This window comes from Alternaria alternata (assembly GCF_001642055.1).
Source record: "Alternaria alternata strain SRC1lrK2f unplaced genomic scaffold CC77scaffold_23, whole genome shotgun sequence".
Taxonomy (NCBI): domain Eukaryota; kingdom Fungi; phylum Ascomycota; class Dothideomycetes; order Pleosporales; family Pleosporaceae; genus Alternaria; species Alternaria alternata.
In genome coordinates, this window is record NW_017306212.1 from 330,883 (window position 1) to 345,962 (window position 15,080).

The following is a 15,080-nucleotide window of genomic DNA, read 5'->3' on the forward strand; positions in this document are numbered from 1 at the left end:
AGCCGTTCGTCCTATAATGGCTTGATTGCGATACTGAAGCGTAACGGGGTTCGCTGGGTTGTCTGGGCAGGCCTGAGCGAAGTGCGTCGACCGGCGAGCACCAGCTTCCATGTTTTGAGCGATTTTGCCGTATGTGTATATATAATGCTGGAATAGCATGATTAGTGGGGTCTGACAAGGAGACACGGGCTTACATTTGGGAAATGCGCCTTCTTTCATGGGTTTTCGAAGATGAGTGTAGGTGCGGCGGAGTAAAAGACTGTTTTAGCAATCGAAAACAATTGAAAATACCTTACCATCACCTCGCTGTCGTACTTCGCATTGACTTTATTTCATGATTTCTCCTATCTCTGTTCTCCACGCGTCTACATCATCGCATCCTGTGGCGCGCATCGCGTGGAGCAGCCCCATCATGGCCCCGCTATCATTATGACGTACTCTTCGCGTTGAGCTCCATAACAAAACCAAAGACCCGGAAAGCTCATCACAGCATTCAACAACACTCACGAATTATAAACACTTGACAAAACCACGCTCAATATAGCAACCAGTCCCTCAAACAATATCAAGATGGCCAGCGCAACTAGGAAAGACCTCCTCAAGAAGGTCTACAACATGGTACCGCCCATGCTTGAAAGCTTCCACAAGGGTACGGACATGTGACAATAGTCAACGAAAAAGAGTCTAACTTGCTTATACAGGTCAATTGGGTCGCGTAGCTGTTATCGGCGGTAGTGAAGACTACACTGGCGCGCCCTACTTCTCTGCTATGGCATCCGCAAAGCTAGGTTGTGACATGGTAAGAATACACATATATCTTTACAACAAACAACTTGCTCAACTTCCTGCAGTCTCACGTAATCTGCGAACCCGGTGCCGGTGCGGTGATCAAGACTTACTCTCCCAACCTCATGGTGCATCCATACATGCGTCAATCGAAGAACCTCGCCAAGACCGAAAGCGCAGAGAGCATCACCTCAGAAGTCGTTAGCATGCTATCACGCCTACATGTTATCGTCATTGGTCCCGGCCTTGGTCGTGATGAGCTCATGCAAAACACCTGCGCACAGGTTATCCAGGAGGCAAGGAAACAAGGCATTCCGTTCGTGCTGGACGCAGACGGTCTCTACCTTGCGCAGACAAGACCGGAGCTTGTGGATGGCTGCACCGAGTGTATACTCACACCCAACGTTGTTGAGTTCGGAAGGCTAGCCAAGGCTAAGGGTGTAGATGTCAATGAAGGCGATCCTTCAGAGCTCTGCGCCAAATTGTCAAAGGCTTTTGGCGGCGTCACCATTATTCAGAAGGGCTCCAAGGACTACATATCCAATGGCTCGCACACACTCGTATCCGAGGGTGAGGGTGGTCTAAAGCGCTCTGGTGGCCAAGGTGATACTCTTACCGGCAGTTTGGCGACCTTGTTGGCATACAGGAAAGCATACCACGACAAGATCTGGGATATCGGAACCGAGATGTCGAGGAGTGAGACACTTGCTCTTGCAGCATATGGTGGATCATGCATTACCAGGGAGTGCTCGAAGCTTGCATTCAAGGAGAAGGGCAGGTCGCTACAAGCCAGCGACTTGACTGAACATGTGCACACTGCTTTCTTGAACGTCATCGGTGAGAGGGAAGAGACTCCTAACTTGTAAGTTGGGTATGGCAACATTGGGGTTGGAAAAAGTTAAATTTTGATGGCAAGCATATCTGGTGCCAAAGATTGGCAGTAATACATAAATGAGCGGAACAAGCTGTATAAATACATGTTTTCAATACTCGATCTTCGTATTGTTGAACGAATTATTCGTTCGATAAAGCGTATACGTGTCCAAAACTGCCATGGTGTGTTTCCTTGGTACACAATCCGGACATCTCGAGATTCTGATTTGGATGAGGACAAATTTCTTAGGAAATATTTTACGAATCAGAGGAGGGTCCGGAGAGGGTCATCCTGATCGAAACTACATGTGAACCTCTAAGCAAGATCTGAGATAGACGCATTGAGAAGGCGTAGTACTCAAAGAGCTGCAAAACGTCACTCGCGAGCAACGCACCATGATCTTTGATCATGTCCACGATACATGCAGCATACTGCTTCCACGGGAGTATCCGAATAGAATGAGCGCGTATGTATGCAGGACATCTGGAAATAGATAATGGACAAACTAGAGATGCTTTGAGTATTGAAGCTTAGTTTGGTTGGGCTGGTGAGGCTCAGCAACTGCGCATATGCAAGGGGTGATACAAGACGGTCGTACGCCGCGAACCTGCACCCAATGTAAGCAATCCTCATCAAATCCGGGATTAATGGCTTGACGTCGGCGGACAGAGTAGTTCCTGTCTAGGTAACTATTCGTGCTTCGCCTCTGTCGGATATCTCCAAGGCTTCCTTTGTCTACTAAAATATCGGAATGCATTTGCATGTTCGTCTGTGCAACAACAGCACCAGTGTAGCCATGGGTAAACAAAGAGAGACTTTAAGCAGCTCTGCAGTTACCATACTTCATATGTGCATTCGAGTACTCACCACTACACTTCTCCATTGTATTTGTTAGACCATGGAACACGCTGCAGAGGATTACTATGACATGCCCGTCGAAATGCTGCCGTCTGCAAACTTTGCAGGCCGGCCTACAAGCGAGATCAGTACGAGCATGCTTGATGGTCTTTGGACTATGATGTTTTCCTCGGCCTCGAATTCCGAAGATGAAGTGGAGGATGACAACGATACCACACTGCAACTACGAACACCTCCGAGATCACCACCTTCGCACGGGCAACCAGAGTCACCAGAAACACCAACGATTAGAATGGCGTCGCCGCCGCTCAAAGATAACCTTAGACTGTGGAGGAGAAGCTTCAGCAACAAAGTCAATGTCACAGATCAACCTCGATTACGGAAGAAGTCACAGACAGCACCTCCAGGCGTCTTCGAAGCATTGATTGCGCCAGCACTAGAACCGCGACGAGCGATCAGTGCAAGGCTGACCTATACGAAAACGATCAGGAGAGGGAAACCGAGGCCGTGTGATAGGTTCGCGAACTGTTTGGATATCAGAGAAGCCTCTAGCAACGAGCGATTGGGACCGCGCAAGGCACTACCCAAACCACCATGCCAGGGTGATGAGGCCACCATCTTGTCTGAAATGAGGCATGATCCCGGATCTCTCTCCGATAAAGCACGAGTACAAGAAACCTTGAAACAGAAGCAGCTTAGGACGCTAAACACAGCTCTGGCGGACTTTGAGTCAAAGAAATTACCTACCTCACCAAGCTCGATGCTGTCAACACCACGAGAATGTTACGCGATACCAAACCAGCTTGCGACAAGTGAAACTTTAGGTAGTCCACACTCATCTCGCTCGTGGGGTCGGAAATCAGTCAAGTCGGTCAAAACCATTATTCATCAAAAAACCCACTCGCCCTCGTCCGCACGGGCAAACGTAGAAGGCCGCCGTACGCTAAAGCGCAAGCACAACTATGGAGACGTTGACGCGGCTGAAAGGCGGAGAGTTTATCTACCCGGGGCGATTATGCTGGCGGCGCATCCAGCTAAGCTCCGTAGAGACTCTGTAGCAACGCTTGATCCATTTACGTTTGACCCCAAGCTAGACTCACCAGGAAGGCGAATATCGGATACCGTTGGGCTGGATGGCATAGTCATGTTTTTCGAGGAATTCGGTGTGGTTGGGAATGTTACTGAAGTCACCTTTGACCAGTACTGGTTACGAGAAAGTCTAATCATGAGCGACGACATGGATGAAGGGATGCAGGACATGGCCACGCGCAAGGCAAGCGTTTGTAGCGTGGAGGAGACAGGGCCAATATGCCATGGTGTCGCACAGAGTCCTCCCCAGGAAGAGGGCCTGAAGTCCAAGTTCTCGTCCGCGTCATCTACGGTTTCGATGCATCCACCAGAGAAACGTAAGCGCAGCAGGCTGAGAGGACTGCTGTCACCAGGCCTTCCTGGCGCAGCCTTCCTCAAGTCCCCTGCGACTTGGGGACAACAGATGGAAAGTTGGTGACCAAGTTAGCAACAGCATAGATTGAATCAATCAAACCTTACGGGAAATGAGCCGCGTAACGCGATTCAGGCTGGGGTACCTAGGTACCTGGGGGTGATGCTCTGCCAAGGTGTAAATCGCGATGAGGACACCAACCCTAACGGGTAGTTCACGACACATGGGCTGGCGGTTGCCAGTATGGGAGACGATCATTGAGCCTGGACTCTTCAATTGCTGACATGGCTAACGGAGTCGAGAAAACTGACGGCGATCCGCCGTTTCCGCGATTCGCGTGCCCTTGAGCGATGACGACTGATGGCTGGCGATTCAGCCGTGCGGCAGACGGATTGGGATTAACAGGGTGATTGGCGCGACGCCAGAGAAAAGATGTGTGGGCGACGCCGCTGCCACTGACAGCACAGTTTGCCAAATGCGAAAGCACGCATGAAACCTGGTGGTCCTTCACCGAGTGTGGGTTCACGATAGGGTCGCACTGGGTAGACCCCAGGATCGAGCAGCCAGGGTCGGCTCATTGGTTTCCGTGCGTCAGAAGTGAGGCAGCGAATGAAAATTGCGGCCGGCCCCTTTGGCCCAATAACACATCAGACCATGGCCAGCGATCGCCAACGAGGATGGCCCTTCTGAGCCCAGCTTGGCCCTCTGTCCACCGCTCAGCGCGGGCCGCAGTCGTCAGACGCTCTCCGACACGAGCCAGCGCATCGCTCGTCCCCCATGCTCTGAGGTGGTGCTAAAAGCACATGCTCCCCTTCTCAACCCGCACTCTCACTTATTCATCGCCTCGCTATCCTCAGAGACCCCAATCTGCCTCTTTCTTGACAATCACCGCCCATCACCACCGTAAGATCTTCCTGCACAGACGATCTCTTGCTTTGGCCGTTGTTGCTGATCACCGTCCCTCGTGCAGCTTGCTTCTTACACCGCTACCAACCGCTACCACTATTTTTTTTTCTCCTGCCGCGCCATCCCACTACCCCTCAGACGTCATGGCCTCGACTCTTTCGAATAGCAGTAGCAGTAGTAGTAGTAATACCTACGTCGACTTCCTCGAACAGGCCAAGCGCAACTTCTGCCTGAGCAACGCACATCTCTCGCACGAGGAGCTGAACCGCGCCTGGTTCCAGGCCGCCTGCCAAACCTCACAACCTTCCATGGCCCACGAGGTACCACGCTCAATGGCCTTCAACGCGTCAGACATGACTCAGCTCCCAGTATGGACTACCTTTGGTCTGCTCGTCCCTCATCTAACACCCACCAGACTACCGGCTTCGAGTCCATGGACCGTACCCGCTCGGCTCCTGTCATGAACCGCTCAGACTCGGCCATGGCCAGCGGTCTCCAGCGCTCAAACACTACGTACTCTGACTGGCAGTCAATGCCCCAAGAGCAAAATACCGACTACACGCTCTACTCTGACTCTTCAATGCGAAGACAGCCGACTCTCCAGTCGGTGTCAGAGACTGCTTACAATAGCATCGCTGAGTACAGCGTTGGCGACTACGTCAACAGCTGCATCCAGCCAGACAACTCATCCCTCCCCACCCCCCAGCATTCACAACAGTTGCAACTGACACCAAACCTGCAGTGGAGTTCGTCTTCGGATGTCTCTTCACCCAGCACGCCGTCAACAGCTCTGATGACTCCTGTTACTCAATCTAGTAACATGAGTCGTCAGGGTAGTTACAACCCTTTGTTTTTTGATAACATTTCCATGTCGCGCAACCAGTCAAATTCTTCATGTATGCCCATCCTCCCAGAGGATGGGTCTTTTCCTTTTTCCTTTAACGTCGCATCAAAGCCCATCAGCGAGTCCGCTGATGGTTCTCATTTTCTCAACTTCACTGGCTCCTCCAGTGAAGCTTTCCTTTCTTCATCTATTCCTGCAAGTGCTACACTTGCCTCTTCCGACAACGATCAGTCGTGCCTGGCGGAGGATATGCGGAGGTCGACTTCAGCTTCATCAAGCGAGGGTTATTCGAGCGAGATCTCTGCATCTTCATTGAATAGCTCTCGTCAATCGCAACGCGAACGCGAGATCGTTGCGCAAGCTGCGTCTCGCAAGATTGCTCCGAAGGCGATCGACAACAATGATAAGACCGAGTCTGCGTCATCCAATGCTCAGATGACAAGGATAAGGTCTGAGGATGGTTCCTCTAAGACTGTCGGTGTTCTGTCAAAGACACCGTACGTGCGCCCTCAACATCCAAAGATCAAGTGTAATTTCTGCAACGAGCGACCCGATGGGTTCCGTGGCACTCATGAGCTTGACCGTCACATTGCTCGTGCCCATGCCTCGCGCAGGAAGGGCTACATCTGCGTCGACTCTTCAGCCGACAAGAAGTTCCTTGCCAACTGTAAGCACTGCCGTAACAAGAAGGTGTACGGCGCGTACTACAACGCTGCCGCTCACCTTCGACGTGCGCACTTCCATCCCCGCAAGAGGGGCAGGAAGGGCAAGAACGACGAGAAGCGTGGTGGCATTGGTGGCGGAGACCACCCTCCTATGGAGTATCTCAAGCAAAACTGGATCAAAGAGGTGGAAGTCGACAACAAGCCCACCCCGCAATCGCCAGAGAGCCAATCCGACAATGATGCGGCCGAGCAGATCGACAACTCCTTCGACGCTCCCTCTTATGAGATTGACAACACTGCTGTCCCCGCCGCGGCTGCCGCCTACCCCGCGTCACAGCAACCTCTGCCTATGCAGGTCCCCATGCCCATGCCAGTACAGATGATCAACCAAGTCCCTGTAGACTCAACCCAGTTTAACATGGACTATGGTATGAGTATGCATGCGAGTGAGCCTATGGTCTTCGACAACACTGCCTTCTTCGACCCCAATCTCCCTGTCTCGACCGACATGAGTAACTTCCAGTTCGACGCGTACATGGGTCCTCCCATGTAGGCACTTCTTCTTCTGCCTCCTTCTCATCCTCTTTCTCCTTGGCTCCTTGAGCCGCTGATGTATATAACGTTGGGCTTGGGCTTTGCTTTTTGTCTTTGGAGTTTGATGCCTGAGACCACCAGCTCGTCTTCCTATGGAGCGGCTGTGGTAGGTCCGCATCGTGGCGTTTTCGTACATTTTTCTCACGCTCGCGTCGTATATGATCGAGGTCGCTTGCAGCGTTGCTTTATTTAGCTGATAGAGAAAGAGGGAGCACTCCGCGAAGCCGTGCTGCTAGGGAGATAGACGTTTGCATCATGCATCGATGTCGTTATCATACCATTAATGCCTGTGTGTGGCTTCTGCTACCGGGCTTCGAAGAAAGTAAAATATAGAATAACTAAAATCTACACGCATGATTGACTGTGACGTTTGACAAGACCCTTGACGCCTCTGCCATCGACAATGCACCCATCCTCGCATATCTTTGCATACTCACCAACCGCGTGATACTTGCCCACATCGGATCACATCACGATCGTTGTGCGTTGCTGCGCTAGTCAGTACTTCACGCATCCCCTTTCTTTCCTTTAACGATTATTATATGCATATGCACAACATAGCACAATAGATACCCCGTCTTACTAGATGTTCCGTACCAAGACATGTCATTTCTGATATCCACTTCACCCAGACATCGCCCCGCAGGCGCAATATGCCCATTACGAGACATGCTGGGGTCCTCTGAGTGCATGGACGCAGTTCAATATTAGATGTATATACTCAATGAATCACGCATGTAGACTCCACAGAGCTGTTTTGCGTAAGTTGGAAGAGGCTCTATGTTCGGAAAGTAGAGGTACATATGTGATGATGGATCTGATTAAGAAAGAATCTGTAAAGTGGGAACACCGCTAGATTGATAAGCGCATGTGTGCATTGTTGACAAAACAACATAGGTCTGTATAGGATGCTCTTGCTGTTGTTGCTTTCGCTGTCTATATCAAGACCAGCCGTTTGTTGAGTCCTTAACTTTATGCTTTGACAATCATCCGACGGCCCACATATGTCGAGATATAGCCTGTGCCCGACCTTTGACAAGAAAGGCCTAGTAGCTAGAGTTGGGGTAGTTACCACCGCCCTGACTCGAGTTGTCGACGGGGTTTGCGGGTCCACCAGTCTGACCCAATGCGCCGCCAACTTGTGTCGCCTCACCCTTTGACTGTTTGATAGCATCTCTTGCTTCGGCCTGCTCGGCCTTCTTCCTGTTCAATCGTTAGTATGATTTTCCGATGTACCTCAGTCCAGAATTTGAGTGCCTACCTGTCCAAGTCACTCGCCAAATCAGGCTGTTCTCCACCACCACCCATACCCTTTCCTCCCTTAGCTACCGCATCCGCAACGCGTCCCTCACCTGGTGCAGCCATTTGTTGTCCATCTAGCTCCTTATGCCTTCCTACGTCTTCATGACCCAGACCTTTTCTCTCTTCGCCCGCTGGTGCGCCGTGTACACCCATGCCTTCCTCGAACTTTGCGTTCCGTAGTCCTTCGGCATCGGTAGCTTGTTTGGTGGGGATACGTTGGTCAACACTGGCTGAGTTGTCGGCGGCGTTGAATTCTGTTTGTACTTGCTCTTTTGGGTCTTTTTGCGCTGGGTTGCCAGGTGTGGTGTAGGCTTGGTCTAGGGAAGGCTGCGAGGGGCCTTTAGGATCGAGACCGGACATGTTGGGATTGGTATATGTGGTTGTGGTGGATGTGTAAGTGAAATGTCAATCTGCAATGGAATCAGGCAGAGTGTAAGATTGAAGACTGGGTGCAATTGGGTTTGTATACGGGAATTCAAGCTGAAGCTTGGAGGACATTGTTTTGGCTATCTGCCATTACTATGACGTCTGCGGGGTGGGCCCGTCATTCATTCTTGCCCCACCCGCGCGCGCTCCCGTCATGTGAGAACGCGGAAAACAAACGTCTGGGCCGCGTTTTAGTCTTTGATTGTAGTAATCGGTATCAGTGCGGGAGGGCTAAGTGCGTGATCGGTCCCAAAGCCTGCTTGCCGGAAATACCAGTATAATAAGGCCCGTACACTTCACTCAGCCATCCCAGACTCACTTGCTTATGGTTCGCAGGAAGCGACAGAATGCTGGTACCAGAGTTTTGGATGTGATGTGATATATGTTGGAGATAGATGCGCTTTAAGTATGATGGGCCGTGGCCGTGTGGTACCTGAGCACGCGAGCTCAAGTTGCGAAATGACGCGAAGCACCCTGTGAGCCACAAAGCCCGCTGCCCAACAGCCCTGGTATTTCATAACGCCGTAAAAATGATTCGTGCCCAAACGCCTTCGCTATGCTTGTATGATGGACAACCAGGTATCACTCCGTTTCCATAACCACGTCTTCCGAAGGCTCTCTGGTCTCGATGTGATTTGTCGTCTCGCGGCTCTCCCGCTTCGACTCTGCTGCTTTGGCAGCTCTCTCCCGGGTTCTGCGATTCCACTCCTCTATCGATTCCGCGCCTCCCCCTTCGATTTTGATGGTCTTAGGCTCGGCTGGAACTCCAAGAACAGTGCCTTGGAAGCGTGATTCGACGCCGGTCTTGCTGTGTTTCTTCATGAGGGCTGGGAAAAGCTGTTAGTGGACCTGCAGCCGTGATACGCGGTATTCAGACATACTATTCAAATAGTCCTCCATTTCTTCCTGATCCAGCTGCTCCGTTGGGTTCGTCGCTACGGGCTTGTAGATGCCTGCTATGCGCCTAATCTCTTTGTTCTGATCGCCCTTGACCCATTCGATGAATTCGGTCACGTCTGCTGTATCCTCGGCGTCGCGCCGAGCTGCCTCGTTCTCGCGGGCACCCGTCTCTTCGTTGTACTCATCGAGGGGTTTGCGCAGTATCTCTTTCCATAGCTCTTCCCCTGCTGTCATAGTCGGCACGAGGAGGGCGCAGTCCTGCATTGCCATGCGCACATCACTAACGTCTGGCGTGAGGTCGTTGTGATTTGAAAAGGCATTGTACGCTGTGCGTTCTGCCAGTAGCGATAGGTATCGGGCTGTGAGGTCTACGATGGTGTCGACAGCCGAAGGTTTGCCATGCTGGAAGCCTGTCGCGCGTAGAATATGGAGGACGGCGGGCCGCAGCAAGTTGAGAAAGAGGTCGTTCTGGGACATGCTTGCATTTACGTGAGTGAGGTGAGATGCAGAGGTCCGTTCGGTGTCGTGCTGTTACGGTGGAAACAGCAGGCGCATTGTGGTATTGTTTCGGCGCAGTTGAGTGTAGGGAAGGTGAAGGGACGCGATGGGAAAGCTTTGGCCCTTCACCATGGCGGCTGCCAAGACCGAACACCCATGGAATGTGAACGACTCCGACTCACCTACTCCAGCTTCCACACCACCGCGCATTCTCGCAAATGTCGCGCTCGCACGTGCGTACTCGAACATCGCCGTCGTGAACAACGAATCCCTACGTGTCGTCGCCCAAGATGAAGCTCAAACTCAAGAACCCGAACGCCGCTCCCAGCGATGCGCCGCCCTCAGAACCTCCTCCGTCCGACGCGCCTACACCCATTTCCGCAAAACCAGGAGGCCTCAAGATCAAGTTGAAGCCCGCAGCCCCCGCGGCCGGTGAACCTGCGGATAGCCAGAATGGCGAGGCCAAAGTGAAGCGCAAGTACACCAAGAAGCCCAAACTCGACGAAAGCGGTAATGTCATTCCTCCGGGAAAGCCTGGACCCAAGAAGAGAGCACGCGAAGACGGTGGCGATGATTTTGATTCACCTGCCGCCAAGCGCAAACCGAAGCCTACCGCGAAGAGCCTCGCCATGGCTAACGATACCGACGACGAGGATGACTACACCGCAGTCGAACAACCTCCACCACAGCCCATCAAATCGCATAATCGCACTCAATCTATCAAACTCTCCATCAAACCGAAGGGAGCCATGGGCTCGGCGAGACCCAGTACTGCTATCCTCAAGGTCAAAGGTGCAGGAAAGCCGCCAGTCAGACCATACGGTGTCGGTTACGACAGTGAAGCAGAGGAGGCGGAACCCGACCCAGCGATCGAATCGCAGTTTGTGCTGCGCATGAAGCCCGGCCCAGACTGCGATCTACTGCGCAAGTCCATCGAGGAGAAGACTATCGGCAAGAGCGTATCGCAGGGAGGGCCTGGCGTACACTTCCGATTCTTCGACCGCGAGGGTCGTCGAGCCATGCTCACTATACAGAACCGCATGTACGCTGCGACCATGGTCGAGCTCCCCGCAGTCATAGAGTCGCTGAAGAGTTGGAACAAGAAGGACTGGGTCAAGACCGCAGACGTATGCCAAATGTTACTAGTTTTGGACGAGGTTAAGAACGAGGACGAAGCTAGGAAGTTCCCGCTTCCCTCGTATATCTCTCCAGACACCCATCGGTTTCCCCATGGTCTGACACCACCCATGAAGTGGGCTCGCAAACGGCGTTTCCGCCCTCGCAAATCATACATTGATGTTGAGCGCGCCGAAGCGCAGTTGAATCGACTAATAGAGAATGATGCGACTGCGGTGTCAACAAAGTACGAGATGGTAGATAGCGAGGCAGAAAGCTCAGAGGAGTCAAGTTCTGAAGAGGAGGTTGATGACGATGAAGAGATGGCAAATGCTACCCAAGTGGAGGAAATGGATGCCGACCAACTGGAGCAGATGCTTGCTGAAGGACTCATGGATGACGAGGTTGAGTTCCAGGGCGATAATGATCAGCTCAACGCCTTGCTCGCTGGTAACAACAATGTGCAAGTTGAACAGGTCGACACTCCTACGACCGCTCACGATGTCGCTATGCACGCTCTGGGCCAGAACGGCAATGTCGTCGAAACTGAGACTGCGGCTTCTACCCCAGCAGCAGCGACATCTGCAGACGACGATGATGACGATGACGATGCAGATTCTGATGAAGACGTCGATGAGGTGGATGAAGCCGCGGCGGCTGAAGAGCAACGTCAAGAGCAACTCCGGGGTGAGATTGCAGAGTTGGAGAGGGCTATTGTTCAGAGCACAGAAGCGCGCGACAGGCAGACCAACGTCCTCTTCAAGAAGCGTGTGCAAACCCAGATCGATAAGCAGAAGGCCGATCTTGCAATCAAGCGTAAGCAGCTCGGAAATGAGGAGGCGGATGAATAAACGGACCTCCTACTAGACTTCGGTCTTCTTGGGTCATGAGGTTTGGGTAGTATGTTTCAACAGAGACGGTAGCATTGCGATGGCGTTCTTACGGGATGTAGAGCATTCATGTGGCGTTCTGGGGACTAGCAATGTAGCGGTTATGTTTCTTTATCGATTATTCTCTATTTCAACTACTGTTTCTACAAGCATGTGTTCAAACCAAGGCACTTTACCTAGCTATATACAACCACTTGCAAGGACATGTAACCAGCATTTCTGGAAGAGCCTTCTACAGTGTGGGAACCAGATTACGACTGTCACGTTCATGCAAAAGTCTTGCAGCGTCAAAAGTGCATCATGCAAAATCATAATTAATCAATCAGCGTCTTTCGTAAACTGTTGGAGATCACAATCACATCAGCATCATCAAGTGTTTAAATGAGCGATTAAAGGAGTTGATTTCTCAGCATCTCCAAAACGGGTATATACAAAACAAGGAAACCGTGTGCGACTAGAGTTAGACCGCCATTCGTAAAAGCCATTTACAGGTTCGTGCCAGAGCCAAAATACAAAGCGCCTATGCTAACAAATGGGACGCCTTTTGGGAGAATGCGACGCTTGAACGCGCAAAAAGAGGGGGTAATAAGAAGGTAGCCAAAAGCAGGCAGATGCAACAACGAAGAAACCTTTCGAGATGGAAACCCAGCGCCAAGTTATCATGATAGTGAAAAAACAGAACAAGGAGAACAAAGCGTTGCTGTCCAAGAACAGAAAATGCTGATACTCAAAACGGAGCATCAAGAATAACCACATAGTTAAACAACAAAGAAAAGATCAGTCACTCTCCAGTAACTGTCTGATCTTCTCGTAAAAACTTGCGGGATACTGACGAATCTCATCATCAGTAGGAGGGCTTTTGTTCGGATCCCTAAACCGATCCGCGACTCTTTGAATGATCTGACCGAGCAACTCCTGCGGTATCCTGAGGTCATCGCCGCCATCGGGGTACAGAAAAGGATCTCTTTCATCCAAGAGTTGAGCGACGTTTGGTCGACGCGAGGCGTCGCGTTGCAAGCAGCGACGAAGTGTCGCTTTGAGACCAGGAGGGACACGAACATCACCGACACCGAGATCGGGGATTTCGATCTTGTAGTCGCGATTGACGATGGCGAGGACACGCGCCATCTGGTTTGTAATGTGTGCGAAAGGAGGACGGCCGTAGACCATTTGATAGAGGATACAGCCAAGACTCCAAACGTCAGAAGGTTTCCCTAAAGCCATGTCTTTGGAGCCGTTGCCGTTAGACAAGAGGCCTCGGGCGCCGCCAGCGGAGTCTTCGAGCGATTCTGGTGACATGTAGTTTGGAGTGCCAATGTGTGAATCCCGGTGCACGTTTACGGTGTGGTCAACTTCGATGGCGTTTGCAATGCCGAAATCGATGAGCTTTAAGCGGCCCGAGGTAAGGAGGAAGTTTGCGGGTTTGAGATCTGAGTGGACAATGTCGTGATCGTGAACTGCTCCGACGCATTCGAGCATTTCCTTCCAGTAGTAACGTGTAAAGCTCAGGTCTAGTTTGCCATCGCCATCGGCCGGGTCGAGTTTCATCCGTATTATGCGTGCGAGATCCGATTCTCCGAGTTCCATGAGCTGGTAGATGTTAGTGCTGTGCTTTGCCTTCTCTCGGAGTATACATACCACACTGAGCACCTGCCGTTGCTCGTCCACCTCCCAATCGTATAGTCTCACAACGCGATCAACGTTCTTGAGCTTCTGGAGCAGGTCGATCTCGCCCTTGAAGCCTCGCACGGTGGCCTCGTCTGCATCTTCAAGCTTGACTCTCTTCAGTGCCAATAGCTTGAAATTCTCTGCCATGACACGGTAAACAGCCGAACTGCCTCCTCGTCCGATCCTGTCCATTTGGGAGTAATGCTTCCCGTTGACGGATAATGTGCTCCTCTTCTTTCTCTCCCTCGTCTTTGTTGTCGCCGCTCCGGCCGCAGTGGTCGCCGTCTCCAGCACTGACATCTTCGGGGGAGGTGGAGGTGCTGGTCTTCGCGGTGTGTTCGCGTCGAGCGCCTGGAGTGGCCTTTGTTTCTCTTGCTGCTGCGATGATCGTTGTATGGGTGACTGGTGCTCTGGAGGTGGTTGCATGTGGCGATCCTCTGCCACCTTCATGACAGAGCCGGTAACCTTCAGGACAGAATCGGGCACGTTCTCAGGCTGCACCTTGACTGCTGAGATGGGCATGTTTTCTTGGTCTTGAGAGGGATGGTGCTCTTCTTCGCTCTGAGGTGTCCTCCGAAATCTCCTCATGGGCGCACCCCGTAATGGTACTCTCTTTATTCGCAAACTTGGTGCAGGTGTGACGGTATCTTGCACTGGTGTGTTGGAGCCAGGAGATGCATTGCGCGAGATCTTCAGCTTTGGTTTCCTTTTCTCAGGCGAGTCGACGTCACTCCCTTGCGCAAGTAGTGCAGTTGTCAAAGCGCTAAGCTTCATAGGTTGCGGTATCTCGTCGTCGGAGCTGTCGCCAATGTTGATGTTCTGCATCATGGGCGCATCCGCTGAGAAGCCCTGTGATTGCCCCAACACCGACAGTGGAGAGTCTCTCCTGGGTCGTATCGAGGAGTGCGCACGCATGCGACCCCCATATGAGGGCGTGGGCGAAACGGTAGCCATTCCAATGTCGCGTCGAGATTGTGGAGGCGCGTTCCTATATATGTTCTCGCCGGGTTACGTGGATAGCGATTGTTGGCTGTGGGTTAGTTGCGCATACATCCGGAAGGTAGGCGTTCTGTTTCGTGGTAAGGATGGGGTGAAGTTGGCGTTCATCAATACTTGGGTAGCGCGCGATTCTGAGACTCGCGTGGGTCGCGTTGCTGAGGTAACGGCGACAAACAAACAGCCGAGCTACACCTTGACGTCAAAAAGCCTTGTCCGCCAAACCATCACTAGCTTGAGCGTGTGATCTGTGTTGCTTGTCTGAGCTTTGACGTTGCAGCGTAGTCTAGGGTTCAATGTATCCTGCGTTCCAGTG

General features: G+C 52.0%; 7 protein-coding genes across 7 annotated transcripts; 4 read left to right on the forward strand and 3 right to left on the reverse strand.

Moving 5' to 3' along the window:
* Positions 1 to 337: 337 nt before the first annotated feature.
* On the forward strand, positions 338 to 1,671 carry CC77DRAFT_1024428 (YjeF domain-containing protein). Its single transcript, XM_018525869.1, has 3 exons — positions 338 to 649; positions 702 to 799; positions 852 to 1,671. The coding sequence occupies exons 1-3, from the start codon at positions 571 to 573 to the stop codon at positions 1,650 to 1,652; spliced, it is 978 nt and encodes a 325-aa protein (XP_018381429.1). The 5' UTR covers positions 338 to 570; the 3' UTR covers positions 1,653 to 1,671.
* Positions 1,672 to 3,265: 1,594 nt separating this feature from the next.
* CC77DRAFT_1024431 (hypothetical protein) lies at positions 3,266 to 4,316 on the forward strand. The gene has a single exon (XM_018525870.1). The coding sequence runs from the start codon at positions 3,279 to 3,281 to the stop codon at positions 4,023 to 4,025; it is 747 nt and encodes a 248-aa protein (XP_018381430.1). The 5' UTR covers positions 3,266 to 3,278; the 3' UTR covers positions 4,026 to 4,316.
* Positions 4,317 to 4,790: 474 nt separating this feature from the next.
* Positions 4,791 to 7,321, forward strand: CC77DRAFT_972114 (hypothetical protein). Its single transcript, XM_018535850.1, has 3 exons — positions 4,791 to 4,862; positions 4,930 to 5,233; positions 5,281 to 7,321. Exons 2-3 carry the CDS (start codon positions 5,009 to 5,011, stop codon positions 6,925 to 6,927), a joined length of 1,872 nt encoding a protein of 623 aa, XP_018381431.1. The 5' UTR covers positions 4,791 to 4,862; positions 4,930 to 5,008; the 3' UTR covers positions 6,928 to 7,321.
* A 406-nt stretch (positions 7,322 to 7,727) lies between these two features.
* CC77DRAFT_1024433 (hypothetical protein) lies at positions 7,728 to 8,696 on the reverse strand. Its single transcript, XM_018525871.1, has 2 exons — positions 8,230 to 8,696; positions 7,728 to 8,171 (listed from the first exon to the last, which is right to left on the reverse strand). Exons 1-2 carry the CDS (start codon positions 8,628 to 8,630, stop codon positions 8,015 to 8,017), a joined length of 558 nt encoding a protein of 185 aa, XP_018381432.1. The 5' UTR covers positions 8,631 to 8,696; the 3' UTR covers positions 7,728 to 8,014.
* Positions 8,697 to 9,278: 582 nt separating this feature from the next.
* Positions 9,279 to 10,073, reverse strand: CC77DRAFT_945636 (hypothetical protein; the record flags this gene model as incomplete). The annotated part of the gene is made up of 2 exons (XM_018535031.1): positions 9,279 to 9,523; positions 9,578 to 10,073. The coding sequence occupies 2 exons, from the start codon at positions 10,071 to 10,073 to the stop codon at positions 9,279 to 9,281; spliced, it is 741 nt and encodes a 246-aa protein (XP_018381433.1).
* A 182-nt stretch (positions 10,074 to 10,255) lies between these two features.
* CC77DRAFT_1024435 (transcription initiation factor TFIID subunit 7) lies at positions 10,256 to 12,430 on the forward strand. The gene has a single exon (XM_018525872.1). The coding sequence runs from the start codon at positions 10,385 to 10,387 to the stop codon at positions 12,059 to 12,061; it is 1,677 nt and encodes a 558-aa protein (XP_018381434.1). The 5' UTR covers positions 10,256 to 10,384; the 3' UTR covers positions 12,062 to 12,430.
* A 53-nt stretch (positions 12,431 to 12,483) lies between these two features.
* Positions 12,484 to 14,864, reverse strand: CC77DRAFT_1098683 (kinase-like protein). Its single transcript, XM_018529964.1, has 2 exons — positions 13,739 to 14,864; positions 12,484 to 13,690 (listed from the first exon to the last, which is right to left on the reverse strand). Exons 1-2 carry the CDS (start codon positions 14,720 to 14,722, stop codon positions 12,878 to 12,880), a joined length of 1,797 nt encoding a protein of 598 aa, XP_018381435.1. The 5' UTR covers positions 14,723 to 14,864; the 3' UTR covers positions 12,484 to 12,877.
* Between the last annotated feature and the right edge of the window lie 216 nt (positions 14,865 to 15,080).